Source organism: Scardinius erythrophthalmus (genome assembly GCF_964197995.2).
Source record: "Scardinius erythrophthalmus genome assembly, chromosome: 4".
Classification (NCBI taxonomy): Eukaryota; Metazoa; Chordata; class Actinopteri; order Cypriniformes; family Leuciscidae; genus Scardinius; species Scardinius erythrophthalmus.
The window spans coordinates 53443994-53460682 of NC_138224.1; the positions used below are offsets into that span (position 1 = coordinate 53443994).

The 16689-nt window shown below is 37.0% G+C and overlaps 1 protein-coding gene across 1 annotated transcript; it reads right to left on the bottom strand.

Moving 5' to 3' along the window:
* Positions 1 to 602: 602 nt before the first annotated feature.
* Positions 603 to 4243, bottom strand: LOC308689115 (uncharacterized protein). Its single transcript, XM_081362675.1, has 5 exons — positions 4205 to 4243; positions 2358 to 2570; positions 1600 to 1954; positions 1037 to 1135; positions 603 to 793 (listed from the first exon to the last, which is right to left on the bottom strand). Exons 2-5 carry the CDS (start codon positions 2530 to 2532, stop codon positions 688 to 690), a joined length of 735 nt encoding a protein of 244 aa, XP_081218801.1. The 5' UTR covers positions 2533 to 2570; positions 4205 to 4243; the 3' UTR covers positions 603 to 687.
* Positions 4244 to 16689: the final 12446 nt, after the last annotated feature.

Below are 16689 nucleotides of genomic sequence, written 5' to 3' on the forward strand. Positions count from 1 at the left end.
ACCGTCAGTAGGTTAGGTAGTTGGCCTATATTATTATCAACTATAGGCTATCAATCGCCACTTACATTAAATTAAATAAAACAGAATCATCCTCACGTTTTCGGTGATTCCCTAGTTATTTTGTATTTTTATACTAAAAATTGTTTTAATCAGGGCATTTGTCCGGTCGGGCAAGTAGTAGGCCTACAATTCTCTCTCACTTTCCCCTTCAAAAAAAGAAAAAAATACACGTGTCCCGGACACAGTCTATGGTCCTGGACAAGCGTTATTGTCGACCCCTGATATGTTTTCCTTGATTGGTTTTCCCTGAAGAGAATTACGTTGTTGAAAACGAAAGTAAAAGAGTCACGCACGTTCATTGCATTTTACCGTGATGAGAGTTCCGTGTTTTTATTTCTTTCAACACATTAATGATTTATCTGTCATCCACCTTCGATTAAGTGGAATGGAATGTTTGTATTACTTGGCCCGCCCGACCCGCGGATTAGCCGCGATCCGCGCAGCACTATACGTTATGAGAATGGACACAAGTGGTAACAGCGACAGAACCATTACGGTGGAAAACGTGTATCTGACCAACGAAATAAATTCAAGCACTTTCAAGGACCTGTCTCTATGTATGTTTATTTTCAAAAACTTTCCAGGGCGTTGAAAACATTTTTTCAGATTCACAAACTTTCAAGGATTTCAAGGACCCGTGGGAACCCTGCTCTCAACCATCTGAATGTCTGATGTGCCCTGGAGATTGATGAGAGCCTGATCATGAATATCTTCATCTGTGAATTCACCACCACTAAAATAGGGGAAAACAAAAACAAAAAAACAAAAACAAAAAAACAACATTAATTGAAATATGCCTTGCGATTTTAAAGGGAGATCTCACATCCTTGTCTTTTGACTGTTTAAAAATGTCTTCACACCCTGGGTTGAAATTGCAAAAGCAGACAACTCTCTTCCCCCGTGTCCTGAAAAGCTAAAAGGTGTCAATTTCATGGACATATATTGAAGCGATTGACAGGTCTAAATTCACACTTACCGGTCAGTATCTGATGAAAAAATGGTTGAAGCTGCTGGAGCTAGTGAGGCTTTGAATCCCGTCTTCATTGGAGTAGATGAAACTGGTCCTCTCTCATAGCTGAAAGAAGTGAACACATAAAGCCTTGAAGGAATGAACACTTACAATTATGACTGATTGACGTTATTTACTTTCACAACATTGCTCAGTCGCTTCAATCTAATGACCTCGCTAATGACACATCATATGTAAAGTTGACTTTCGACACTTGAACGTAGTTGCTTCATCAACAATGCAATGTCACCATTGTCCTAACAAAATAGCTCAGAGGCACACGTTTGAGTTCACGCCCACGCAAGATTAGCAACACATGCAATGTTCTATCGGCTCGAACAGAAAACCGCTAACGTTAGGCCTACTGAAATAGTCAAGCACTTCAAGAAATATAATTACTTTCCCCCTGTGATAGGCGATGCTAAACGGCTAACATTCCAATGCCGACCGGCAGCATGATCATGTTGTCAGACTGATAAAAAGCTATTTATGTAATACACCACACCATAAAAGTATAAATAAATGCTTACCTGCTCAACAAAAAGTCAGCCACGTCAGCGTCGGTTTTAAGTCCAAGGTTTCTCTGAAGCTTCCTCCAACGGGCAATGGTGGACCCTATATTGATTCGGCTTTGAGTCCGGCGTTCCTCGCATTTTTTTTTAATCTCTGCTCTTTCCTCTACAGACTTTCTCTTTCTTCCAACCTTGACTGTTGGGGCGAGCAGGGGCCGCTTGCTGCTGTCGGTTTGTTGTTTTTTCTCCATTGCTGAGTTGATGCTGCCTACTTTCGCGCAAAATTTCATGTCACAGGAGGGGGCGGGGTGGGGTGCGGTGGGTGGAGACGCAAGTGGAGCAGGGGATTGTACTGTAGAACCATAACCAGCATCTAAACGAGGTTATTAATAATGAACAATCTTTGAAATCGTAGACCATAACTTTAATGTTTGAACAATTGCAACATGTAGGCTATTATTTTTTTTGTATTTTAAAATTGGCCTGTCGAAAATCCTTATACGTCATTGACCCAAATCAGTTTTTTTTTTAAGTAGCCTATATATATTTTTTATGAGTAATATAATTTAATCTAAAAAAAAAAATTATGAAAAATACATTTGTCTTGTCATGTGATCTCAACATGTCTGTCCACATGAGGCAACCCGCACCATTTCAAATAAAACTACTTTAACTTTAATTAGGACACTCTTCAAAAATATATCACTCATTTCTGTAGAGCTGGACATTTCAATAAGGATCAAATGACTGAGATCAGCTTTGAGAAATAAACTGACCTGTTTGTTCCTCAGTTTCTTCTTGTTTCACACTGAATGTTTCTTCAATCTTAAAGTCTTCGATCTCCTCTTTAATAAACGCCATCTTTATATCTTCACTCTCTTTTATAAAAGCCATCTTTATATCTTCACTCTCCTCTTTTATAAAAGCCATCTTTATAATAGAGTGTAACATGGATATCAGCCGCTTCACCAGGAGTTTTTCTGTTTGTCCTATTTAAGATGAGAATAATTAACAGAAAGAAAAACACTCTAAACTAAATCTCTGAGTGTGTCTCAATCAGATCTAGTTCAGTAGTTCAGTTCACTGGTAAGAGAGTCAGTCAGAGAGAGTTAATGGACTTAAATGATCTGATTAGACTAAAAACACACTAAACTAAATCTCTGAGAGTGTGTCAATCAGATCTAGTTCAGTAGTTCAGTTCACTGGTAAGAGAGTCAGTCAGAGAGAGAGAGTTAATGGACTTAAATGATCAGATTAGACTAAAAACACACTAAACTAAATCTCTGAGTGTGTGTCAATCAGATCTAGTTCAGTAGTTCAGTTCACTGGTAAGAGAGTCAGTCAGAGAGAGTTAATATATTTAAATGATCAGATTAGACTAAAAACACTCTGAACTAAATCTCTGAGTGTGTCTCAATCAGATCTAGTTCAGTAGTTCAGTTCACTGGTAAGAGAGTCAGTCAGAGAGAGAGAGTTAATGGACTTAAATGATCTGATTAGACTAAAAACACACTAAACTAAATCTCTGAGAGTGTGTCAATCAGATCTAGTTCAGTAGTTCAGTTCACTGGTAAGAGAGTCAGTCAGAGAGAGAGTTAATGGACTTAAATGATCAGATTAGACTAAAAACACTCTAAACTAAATCTCTGAGTGTGTGTCAATCAGATCTAGTTCAGTAGTTCAGTTCACTGGTAAGAGAGTCAGTCAGAGAGAGAGTTAATGGACTTAAATGATCTGATTAGACTAAAAACACTCTAAACTAAATCTCTGAGTGTGTGTCAATCAGATCTAGTTCAGTAGTTCAGTTCACTGGTAAGAGAGTCAGTCAGAGAGAGAGTTAATGGACAAATGATCTGATTAGACTAAAAACACACTAAACTAAATCTCTGAGTGTGTGTCAATCAGATCTAGTTCAGTAGTTCAGTTCACTGGTAACAGAGTCAGTCAGAGAGAGAGTTAATGGACTTAAATGATCTGATTAGACTAAAAACACTCTAAACTAAATCTCTGAGTGTGTCTCAATCAGATCTAGTTCAGTAGTTCAGTTCACTGGTAAGAGAGTCAGTCAGAGAGAGAGTTAATGGACTTAAATGATCTGATTAGACTAAAAACACACTAAACTAAATCTCTGAGTGTGTCTCAATCAGATCTAGTTCAGTAGTTCAGTTCACTGGTAAGAGAGTCAGTCAGAGAGAGAGAGTTAATGGACTTCAATGATCTGATTAGACTAAAAACACTCTAAACTAAATCTCTGAGTGTGTCTCAATCAGATCTAGTTCAGTAGTTCAGTTCACTGGTAAGAGAGTCAGTCAGAGAGAGAGAGTTAATATACTTAAATGATCTGATTAGACTAAAAACACTCTAAACTAAATCTCTGAGTGTGTCTCAATCAGATCTAGTTCAGTAGTTCAGTTCACTGGTAAGAGAGTCAGTCAGAGAGAGAGTTAATGGACTTAAATGATCTGATTAGACTAAAAACACTCTAAACAAGCATTAGAAGCTGATTAGTAAAAGTTATCATCATTGTTAGATAAAGCTTTAAATTGTTACATTCAACAATCAAACATTCATTTAACCGTTCTTGTTAAAACTATGAAATTGCGTGATTAGTTTGCACACAAACCTTTCTTCTTCAGCCGAATCACAACAGATGCAGCGCAGCCTTATGACGTCATACCAACAGACCAAAATAAAAGTCCTCTTCACACGCTGAAATGGGGGGGCTTTGTGTGTGTGTGTGTGTGTGTGTGTGTGTGTGTGTGTGTGTGTGTGTGTGTGTGTGTGTGTGTGTGTGTGTGTGTGTGTGTGTGGTGGGTGGTGGGGTTACTAGTTATCTTTGTCCCAGGGACCCCAGACAATAACATTTAATTTTGTAACAGAATAATAATTTTTTTTTTTTTTACAAATGTAATTTTACACTATTTATTAATGTTTTTACTCAACATTTGTGCAGTTTTTGGAAGATTTATGATACATTTTAAATTTCTTTAAATAAAAAATATTTATTTAAATAGGCTTTTTACAAAAAATGCATTTTACGTCAAATTCACTTTATAAAAGACCCATATTTCTAACTTTCATTCATGGGGATAATATGGATAATTTTACATGGTTTAGTGTCAAATTTTTGCCCATGTTTTGTAAAAATGTAGTTTTAAAAGTAAAAAATGATAATTTTAGCTACTAGATGGCTATAGAGCTCCACTATATGCTATTTGACTAACTAAAAGTTATCTTTTCACAAGTTTTTCCAGTTGGATTCATATCTAAATATTATGAAATCACAATTCTAACAATAAAAATGTTTTTTTGAACTGAAATTGTTTTTTTCAATAATGTTACATTATGATTAGAATCAAACCTGAAAAAGATAAAAGTTGAATTTTTAGAGTTTATCATTTATTTCAATCTTCTTTTCATATAATTGTACAAATGTACAATTCTACACTTCCGTTACTAACTGTAACAGAACAGATATGTACAGTTATTATATATTGAGTACAAATACATGACATGAACAACAAAATGCAATGAAGTGAACAGCATAACAAATAAGCAAATAAAGCAGAAACTTTTGTCTCTTTCTCTCTGTGTGTGTGTGTGTGTTCACATTATCAATGTGTCAGTGTCACCAAATTTATTTTTCTGGTGGTTCCGCATTTTGGACTATTTTATGTGACAAATTATTAGAGAGCAGTTTTCATAGTCTCACAAATGAATGACTCTGTGTCTATCTGTGTGTGTGTATGATAATTCAGATTTTGATGATGAATTTTGTATATTTACATTTAAAATTTACATTTACATTGATAACCAGAGGGTTAAACTCAAATAAATACAAAGTTGACTACTTGAACATAAATTTTGCTCTCCTTTCTTTCTGGCCAGCAAATTTCTCAATGACTCTCTGATTAAAGTCAGTCATCTCAGTGACAAGTCTCTTTTCCATGGACAGCAATGCCAGTGCATTCAGCCTCTCCTGGGTCATGGTGTTTCTGAGAAAAGTTTTGATTCTTTTCAAGGTTGAAAAGCACCTCTCAGCTTCAGCCGTGGTCATGGGTGTGGTAATGAGAACTTAAATAGCTGGAATAGGTCCACAGCACCACTTTGAACTCTTCCTTGCTGTAGATGAGACTGAGCTCATATACTATGGAAGTCAATGGGACAGACACTGTCTGGTAACTGACATTCCTCTAAATATCTTCCTTTGTGTTCAGCAGAAGAAAGAAATTCATACAGGTTTGAAACAACATGAGGGCGAGCATATGATGACAGAATTTTCATTTTAAGAAAAACATGTTTTATCTGCGATCTTATGAAAAAAAAACTACACTACCCACAATCCTAAGCGTAGCAGCAACGTCTGATGGTCCAATTCGCCTTACCAGCGAACGGCTAGAGCTATAACAACAATGGCAGGCTACACCCGCAGCTGTTGTTGTAGTGTACCGGGTTGCTCTGCTTCAGGACGTAGACAGCCATACCTCAGCTTTCACGCTTTCCCGAAGGACGAAACACTCCGCAAGTCTTGGGTTAGGTTAATAAGGAGGGATGAGGGGCCTACTTTTAAGATTCTCCGGGGCAGCACTTTCGTTTGCATTTTGAAAAGGAGAGCATCTACGTCTCGGAAAGTGGTCGGAATAGACTTAAAGCCAATACTATACCAACCCGGTTTCCCTGGAATAACTGAGGGGATAATCAGCCCCGTCGTCGGTCAGTTTTTGACCGTGTTAACACACACCTAGGAGTAGCGGAGCCCTGTTCAGGCTGGTGCTGAGTCTGAGGTGGAGCAGGACAAACAGTCTGCCGCCGGTAATCACGAACCTGCCTCAGAACACAACTATACCCACGCGAATGTGGACGCAGATATGTATGTAGTGGATGCTGCTGCTGAAACCATCAGGCTACTGGAAGCTAAAGTGAGGGATCTAGAAAGCCAACTAAGGGACCTGCCCTTAACATCAACAGGTACTGTGCAACGGACGATGAATTCCGATTCTATACCCGCTTTCCGTCTGAGAAAGTGTTTTGGTCGTTTTGGAAATCCATCGCACCCTCAGCTTCCAGGTTAGTCTACTGGAGTAGAGCCCAGAGGACAACTGATGTCATGGCACTGGAGAAACCCAGCCCTAACAGGAGACTAAGTGTTGGGATGAAAGAGAAGATGATAGCAGACATATTTGGCATCAGCACCACCACTGTGAGCAGAGTCATCATCACATGGGCCAACTACCTGTTCCTTGTCTTGGGGTCAGAGCCAATTTGGATGACAAGGGAACGAGTGCAAGCAACAATGCCATTAAAGTAGGCCCAGTACTTTCCCAACGTGCGAGTGATTCTAGACTGCACAGAAATCAAGTGTGAGGCACCATCATCCCTCACCCTCCAGCCTGAAACATTTTCTAACTACAAGAACACCATCACCTTCAAAGGTCTGATTGGCATTGCCCCATGTGGAGTTATCACCATCTCAAAGTCAAGTCAAGTCATCTTCATTTATATAGTGCTTTTAACAATGTAGATTGTTTAAAAGCAGCTTTACAGAGATAAATGTAGAATTTAAGGTAAGATTGTTTTGTCTTTATAGCGGTTCTTTAATAAAGTTATTTTCCAGCTAAAGTTAGTTTTGATTGATTCGCTTCCGTCGCAACGATCATTTGTTATTAAATTAGGGGCCGCTAAGACGACACCATTCTCTCTACACAGACTTTAAACGCGATCCTGTGAGAAACGCTGATGGCGTTCACATGCACATTAAAGGAGAACTCCGATCAATTCTTGTAAATTTGGAGTGCTGTCAGTACAGAGAAAAATGACAAAAATCGGTGTTGCCTACACCGAGTTATCCTCTTTTTAAAATTTGCACCCTGTTGACTTCAATGGGGCAAGTTTTAAACCTGCTTTTAGCCTCTTAACATCCTTGATGTGTCATTACAAGTGCACAGCCAATGTGAGTGATTCCTTCAGAGTGAACACGGTGAATCTGACTGCAGTATATGTGAAAGATATGAATAAAAATTAAGTTAATTCGGTCAGCGCTCATACCTGTATTTACATCCTCTTTTCGGTCAAAGTCCATAGTAATCGATTATCGAGTTCACGCGCGTGATCGTAGGTGACTAAGCAACAGTGGAGAACTCGACAATCGATTACTGTGGACTTCGACCGAAAACAGGATGTAAATACAGGTATGAGCACTGGCCGAGTTAACTTCAGTTTTATTCATATCTTTCACATCTACTGCAGTCAGATTCACCCGTGTTCACTCTGAAGGAATCACTCACATTGTGCTTCACAAAATGGCTCCACTTTTTGACTGGAAAGGCATCACAGGAAATTGTATATCACGTGGTTCTTATAGTTATTGTGTTTATTCGAATTACTTTTATAAGTAATGGTTGTTCAGCCAACGAAGCGTTTTTTAGAGTGCAGCCTTGTGAGCAAACGTAATGTTAACTATAGCACGGATCAAATTTATATGCGTTAAGTTATGCAAGGTTGAGTTGATTATCACAGGCAGTCAATTATATATGTAAAAGCTGCACAAGTGTATAATAAACATAAGACCGGGTAACTGCCACTCAAAGAGTTTTCCCAGATTTATCCAGATGGTTTTCTAACTAGAAAAAAACGAAATTTTAAATTACATCACTTACCAAAAACGAATTTATGTATGTAAAAAACACTTTTTGTACCACTCGTGCATCAAATCACCTCACTGGTCCAACCCACGGCACTGATGCACGCACGCACTTTGAAGGTTTTCGCGGTGCTAATAAGTCGATTCATTTCCGGGAATCATTTCGTTTCAAAATTGGTGAACCAGTTTATTTGAACCGGATGGCAATTTCTTTTAGACCGCAGTCCCACAACATTTTACGTAGGCTACTTTTTATGCCTTTTACATGTCGGTATGGACAATTGCAGGCGTTTTACATAAGAGCAGTGCGTCATATTACTCAATTGTTTTGACTCGACTCACTTTGTTCAATTCGCTTGTCAGTGACAGAAACGACTCTTTCCTCTGTTTTCACAGATATTCACATATTTCATGGTTCCGTGTGATACAGAATCATTAACTGTATTAATCCGTCGTCTCACATACCTTAAAATGACTATGCAAGTCAATATCTGATTCTGAGGTAACAATTGTTTGTCGTAGGCCTACAAGTTGCATCACCAATTTTAGTCTGTACAAGTTTAAGAATTATTGCTGCGAAAAAAAAGTTATAATTATTCTAATTCAAACTAATTATTAATAAAAAAAATAAAACATTATATAAACTTACCTTTAAACAGTTTGCCCCTCAAGATGACAGTTTAGGAGCGAATTTAAACATCTCTATGGCGCGAAGCTCGTGAAACAACCCATCTGTGTAGAAACAACCCAGCGTTGCTACCCAGCAGGTTTAACCCAACAACTGGAAAATTAAAACTACCCAAAGGTGTTTAAAATGTGCTAAAATAACCCCAAAAAATTACCCAACAGACTCGACCCAGCATTCTGGGTTAAAAAACAACCCAGCATTTTTTAGAGTGTTGGTTATACAAAAGCTAAACTAGATGCGAAAGTTCGTCGAGACAAACTTAAAGTTGGCTTGAGAAAGCCGGACCATAAAGTTTGAAGAAGTTTGAAGTTTAAATTAGTTTGACGTTTAAATTAGTTTAAAGTTTAATTTAATTAGTTTGGAATAGTTTGAATAGTTTGAATAGATAGATAGATAGATAGATAGATAGATAGATAGATAGATAGATAGATAGATAGATAGATAGATAGATAGATAGATGTAGATAGATAGATAGATAATCCCCCTATAAATCAACTTTGTATTGTATTTGTAATGTGCTGTTCACCTCAGTCAGTCAGACACTCTGACTGGATTCTGACCATTCGCTCGAGGAAAAGTGTAGATACGATGTAAGTAAGATATTAATTTATAATCCTTTTGATTTTTCATGCTACTAAAACATGTCTTGTTTTTTCTAATGCATAAAAAGCAATAGCCTAAACTGATTCCTAATTGGTTCCTGTCATACAAGAATTACATTTTCCCCATTCTTACATTCTTTTAATCGACTTTATTCATCATTACAATGTCCAGAGCAATAATGATGGTTTTTCAGTTAGATAGGCCTAGATTACAGCCTCAATGGTTCAATGGTGAGCATATTTTAAAATCTTCATCATAACTTTTATAGCAACAACTCGTAATAATAAGAAAATTAATTATATTGTGAACAGCTAATGTGGTGATGGACGCGCGTTGTCACAGTAACCAGGTGAAGGAAATTACAAAATTAAATTGCTACATTTCCCAGGTTCTTAAACTTCAAGGGTTAAAAAAAATCCCCCTACACGGTCAAAATGAATCTATAACAACTTTTAGGCTACTGAAATGCTAAACGTGAAATGTCAAACTAAAGGAAAGTGTTGCGCATTACAGGTAAAGATGCTCACATGGCATGCAAGATTACTTTTTATACTTTTTTTTTTCATCGTTGAGCATTACCACCAATCACACAAGTCTGTGTTGAGCTCATAATGCAATAACCAATCAGATTAGTTAACGATGAAGAAACAAACTGCGGGTTTGCGGGAGTGTTTGCTGCGTTCACACCATAGATATAAACACTAGATGTCAACTTGTATACGGCAGTTCATTGGAACGGATGCGTCAATAGAGCCGCCATCTTGGAACAGGGGAGCCCCTCCTCTTTAATGCATCAGCGTCAATGTAGCCTAAGGTCTAACGGAAATAAAATCACCATAAATCGTCATGAATGCGATTTTCTAGTTTTTATGGTTCGTTCCAACGGTCAGTCATGTATTTATCATTGAGTCCAGAGGAAATTTAAGGTTTTGATATTAAGATAATTACTTCTTTTTCAAGATATAATGCATAGTGCTAGTAGGCCTAAGTTTATTAGTCACATTCTTCCACTTGAGTAAACTTAGAATAAACTATTGCTATATAATATATATATAAATGAGCAAAACTTGGCCACTAAATATTTAATATTCAATTATTTTAATGATCACAATTAAATTTTTAATTGTATTAAATTGAACAAGCGCAACATTCAGCATTCAATCAAATATTCTAAAAGATGTTTTATTAAGAATAATGTTATTTCAACATAATATCTTGTTATTTCGACATAATATGTGTGCGTGCAACAAGCAAGAAGTGCACTTGTAAATCCGGTGACGCGTGCATTGATTTTTATTAATAAACTTCTGACAGTGTCGACTCGGCTGCAGAGATGAAGTTGACGATCGCCATCTCCGTAGTGAACGCGCCTATAGAGAGAAATGCACATAATGGTTTACATAATCAGAGAGTAGCCTAGCTTTTTTCTTTAGTTTTAAATTATTTCGTTTAAAGACTATTTAAGCTTTGTGTATTTGATGTATTTCTCATGTCTGTGTGAGGCATAGGCTGAGTTTCGTTAAGTTAGGATGAGATGCGCTCCAGTTAACGTGCAATAAGTAAGTTACCGCGCGGACGCCTCCATGATTATATCAACAGGCAATTTGTTGATGAATAAAATTTATTAAAATTAAGATACAATTTATACAAAACGAAATTCACTTTAAAGAAAGGCTTTAAACAGTTGACATTTTCACAAATTCCAGTGTCCTTCCACACCTCCATCCCCAGTTTGCAAGGAAAAGAAACAAGCCCTTGAGCCCACTGTCCTTGTGCAAAACGCACACATACATAAGATTTGCGGAATTCTATGTATAAGAATGGATGTACTGTTTGAAGATTGACAGGGAGAGGACCAGCATACTATTAGGACTGTACTTACAGGTTACAAGCGCCACACGTTTTTGTTTTTTTTTTTTCATTAAAAGGTTTGAGTACAATCGGTAAAAAAATCTAAAGTTAGGAACAACACAGCACATCACAGCCAAAAGTGGGTATTGAGGATCAACTCCTGCATATTGTACATTTTAAACACAAGAGTTATTTCAAATAATATCTAAAGAGTACAGCACATTCACAGTTCATTAGCTGTGCGAGAATCACAGTTCATTTTCTTCCTCCAAGCATAATCCCATGCTGTCTGGTTTAGATTTCGTTCGTGTGAACATCCATACGCAGCACAAAAGTCCGGTATCATCCATGAATTCGAAGTACAGGCGGAGATAGCAGCGTTACCTAGCTACTTCCTATGGCAAGACCCCTGTTCAAAGATGGCGGCGGTTTTGACGCATGTTTAGAACCCCAAGGCGACATCTAGTGTTTATATCTATGCGTTCACACAATGTGCTGTTCACCTCAGTCAGTCAGTCATGACCTCTGACTGCCAATTCGCTCGAGGAAAAGTGTAGATACGATGTAAGTAAGATAATAATTTATAATCCTTTTGTTTTTGTATGCTATGTCTTGTTTTTCTAATGTGTAAAAAGCAATTAACTGATTCCTAAGTGGTTCTTGTCATAGCCTACAAGTATTACATTTTCCCCCTCACATTAAAAAGGTTTAATATTCTTTTAATCAACGCTATTCATTATAACAATATGAAGAGCAATAATCGGCAAAATTGATGTTTTTTTCAGTTATTAGTATAAAAAAAATAGTATAGTATATAGTAAAAAATTAGTATGCATCATCTTTTGTGTCAAATGCTTACAGTTTAATCAGTCATTTAAATTAGAGCAACAAGACACAATAGAGCTGATGAATTCAGTATCAAAATTAATCTTTGCAATGCTCACTTGGAGTGAATAATAACTTAATGAATAGCCTATGCTATTCATTAACAATGCTTTGTTTTTAAACATAATGTTGAATATTTATTATGACCGTGTGTGTGTGTGTGTGTGTGTGTGTGTGTGTGTGTGTGTGTGTGTGTGTGTCTTTTTGGTATTCCCTGGATATATAGCCTAACACTTTTATGGTTCAGGTAAAAGTAAAGTAAATGTGTCATTCATTCTATTAGTGGAATGTAGACTAACAGTATTATTTTAAAAGATTGCTTACCGATACTTATTTGTCTTTGTGTTCTTAGGAAATTCTGAGTTTTCAGATTCTTTCAAGACTGCTGTCCAAATTGGAAATAGCTCTCATAAGATCACCAGTTGATCTTGATTTTCTGGAATTTACATGTCGTCAAGAAATGTACTTATTTCAGACCCTGTCAAGACATGTTGATGTGCCATCACAAGTCATCCAGGCCCTGCAGGAGCTCTTTTCCCTTGTCAGACAGCAAATCGAATATACAGCCCCACAGACAGAAGTAACTACTCTCGCTAGCAGGACAGGGCGTCCGAAATATAACATCGAAATAGAGACTTTGTCTGAACTTTGCGAACTAAACTTCTCTGTACACTACATTGCAAAACTTCTGGGCGTTTCATGTCGCACTGTCAGTAGACGAATCAGAGAGTTTGGTCTTTCCACAAAAAAATACAGTAATCTCAGTGATCAAGACCTCAATAGATTGGTTGCCCAGATTAAAAATAAAATGCCCTCTGCTGGATTCCGAATGGTCAAAGGCAGGCTTCAGTCCATGGGGATTCACATTCAGTGGAGAAGAGTAGCTGCTTCAATGCATGAAGTGGATTCGATAGGAGTCCTGTCCAGAATGTATGGATTGGGATGTGTGGTACGCCGCACATATTCTGTGAGAGGGCCCCTGTCTCTCTGGCATGTGGATACTAATCACAAGTTAATAAGGTTGAGCCATTGTCATATACTTTTATTAGTATTTCTTATTTATTAACATGAGATATTTAGATATTTTGGTTATGAAACATTAATAGTTAAAGTCCTGGTTTCAGAGACAAGGCTTAGATTAAGTCAGGTTTATGCCTTATTTTGATTATGGCATTTAAGTATAGCTTTTATAAACATTACTGGTGTGCATCTTGAGACAAAACAATGGCACTGACATATTTTAAGAGATATCAGTGCAGTTAAAACAGCTCAAACATGCACTTTAGTCTGTGGTTTAAGCCCTGTCTGTGAAACGGGGCAAAAATGTAATATAAACCCATGTTTACTTGCATAGTATTAGTAGAAATCCAGATACAAAATGCTAATTTTTTTTCAACTCCCTGCTTAATAGGTACAACATTGTCATTTTTGGAGCAGTGAATGGATAATCCAGGAAGGTAAGGACTCCTGTTATTTTTCTTCCATCAGCGCAGTTATGCTAATTCTTATATGATGGATGGTTGTATCACCAAGTTCATATGTTACAGATAATGTGCTTGAATGCTGCAACAGATAACCCTGCATCGACAGCCCTTTGCTTCTTCAGAGGCAACTGAACGATATGGTGTACCCTCAAGGTCAGTTTTTTAAAGAACAACCACTTCATCAACCAGCATTTCTTCACATCAAAGTTGCATGAGCTATTCAGACACATTTTCAATCTTTTAATAATAATAATAATAATAAAAAAAAAACATTTAAGTCTCAAAATTCAGTTTGTTCTCCAATACATGGTCAGGAGAGTTTGTGTTTAAGTCTCCTCAAACAAACCATGGCAGCATATTATATACTGTTATACTATATGCAATTACTGGTTGGGTAAAACACATATATTTATCTTCAAAGGAGCTTGCAGACTAAGCAAGCATACTCGATAAAGTCTTAACGAGATTGACCAAAAATGAAAATTGTCTTATATTTATCTATCCTCATGTTGTTTTAAACCTTTATACTTTTTTTTCAGAACATGAAAGAAGATATTTTGAAGAATGTTGATAACCAGACAGTTTTGGTTGCCATCGGCATCCATTGTATAAAAAATACAGTGAAAATCGATGGAAACAAAACTGTCTGGTTACCAACATTCTTCAAAATATCTTCCTTCATGTTCTGAATTTTTTTATTTATAAAGGTTTTAAACAACATGAGGATGAGTGGATGATAATATTGATGAGATATGATTTAATGATAAATCCAAAATAATTCTCATCTACGTAATATAAGTCACATGGTTCAGTTAAGTAGCTGCTACATTGCATCCGTCTTATGTTTTAACCTCTAATTTAATCTATTATCCCACTTAAGGCTCTCACTCTATTTGTTCTTCTCTACTTTTCTGATATAGAGGTAGATTGTATTTTTCTCTTTGCCCTCATTAAATGTTCCTAATTCTCCAACTAAAATTTAATCATTTCATTCATTACAGAGTCAGAGCAGACCAGGGGGTGGAGAATGTGGAAATAGCAAAATTCATGTTTTCAGTCCGTGGAACTGACCGTGGGAGCTTTATGTCAGGAAAAGTGTTCATAACCAGAGGTGCACCATATCACTGTAATATAAATGTAATGATGAATAGAAAAAAAATTAAATTTTTTCTATGACTTCTCTTTAGTCATTTTAGCACTATGGTTCTCACATTCATATGATTGAACGTCTATGGCGTGATGTAAGGGTCTGTGTCACCTCTAAGTACTGTGATACACTACAAAGCCTGGAAAGAGATCACCAACTTCATTTGTCCTCTGCCACAGACCTTTTCTGTGTCCACTTCATATTTCTACCTAACCTAAAGGCAGACTTGGAGACTTTTGCTGCTGGCTGGAACCACCATCCACTACGCACAGAGGGAAATTTGAGCCCAGAGCAGAAGTGGCACATTGGGTTGATGCAGACACAAATTGATCAGCCAGAGAATCTTGAGGTTGTTCTCTTGTTCTTTGACATAAATCTTTTTCATTTATAAATTAAGTGCAATGACGTGTCTCCTAATTTATTTTTTCTGCAAAATAGAATATTCAAGAGCCAGATTGGGAAGTGGAAGCAGACCACGACGGAGAAAATGTGGATGGTGCAGTATTGGTCCCAGAGTTTGAGTGTCCCTTGAATGAGGAGGAACTGGCAGAACTTTACTCTCTTATACACCAGACTGATCCCAACACTCCACTTACAGACCTTTATGTAATCTGCCGTGAGTATGTGGCTGGCAGATGCAACCTCTAGTCATTTTAGTGGAATCCTTGGCTTTAATGTAACAGTTCATTTCAGTTTGGACTCGCATAGTTTTTTCAAAAGTCTGTTAAAGGATTAGTTCACCCCAAAATGAAAATTTCCTAATAATTTACTCACCCCAATGCCATCCAAGATATCCATGTCTTTCTTTCCTCAGTGAGAGAGAAATTATATTATAATATGTCATCACGTTGAAAGGTCACGCCGACAATACTATTTGAACTACTATTCATATTCATCAGAATGTCATTCATATACTATTCATATTCATATTCACTGAATACTATTACTATATATATAATAGCAAACAATACTATTTGAACTATCCTCCTACGTACGGTCGCATTGTGGGGCGGTACTTCTGCCGGCGCCGCGTGACCTTTCAACGTGGGCGACGTAGTTCCCTGTCCGTTTGTTGATCAGCTCAATCCAAACTATTGAAGGTAAAAAATCTATAAATTATAATTTTTTTTTGAAAATGACCTGTCATTTCGCTAGATAACAACCTCTTCTTCAGCTGTGATCGCGTACAGCCCGTTTAAACACTTCAAAGACTTTTGAAACTGCATTGATTTGGACTTAAAAAACGATGGTAACCAATGAAGTCCATTGTTAGACGAAAAATCCAGAAATGTTTTCCTCAAAAAACATAATTTCTCTCCCACTGTGCTTGTCCCGTGAGCCACTGGAAGAAGCTGCTTACGGTGGTGGAATTTTGACTGATGTTTCCAATGCCCTCCTCTTTCTCTGCAGTGGCAAGTTCTTCTAAACAAAAAAAATAAATAAAAATAACAAACAAAAAAACTTTCAGTAATAGAAATGAGAAATGACTTGATTTGTTGAGAAATGGTACTCAACTCACCATCATCCTCCAACTTTTGTATAAAGTCCTGTAAAAAGTTAATAATGCGGCACTCTCTGTGGCGCCGGAGAGATCCTTCCTCGCTGAATATGGGAGCCAGGGCAAGCTCTAAGAATTCTGCATCAACCTAAAGAGTTGAGGAGAGAAACTTGTATTTTATCAACAAGTGATACATCAAAAAGCTATCTTATACAATGGCGGTACATTTTAGGGCTGGGTAAAAATGTTTGATTTCTCTATTTTAATCGATTTTTTTTTTTTATTCTTAAATCCCAAGAATCGATTAGTCAT

Coding starts and splice junctions, on each gene's coding strand:
- LOC308689115 (XM_081362675.1), bottom strand. CDS start 2,532: ATGTTACACTCTATTATAAAGATGGCTTTTATAAAAGAGGAGAGTGAA. Junction 1,136..1,599: donor GCTGACTTTTTGTTGAGCAG/GTAAGCATTTAT, acceptor CACTTCTTTCAG/CTATGAGAGAGGACCAGTTT. Junction 794..1,036: donor TTTTCATCAGATACTGACCG/GTAAGTGTGAAT, acceptor CCCCTATTTTAG/TGGTGGTGAATTCACAGATG.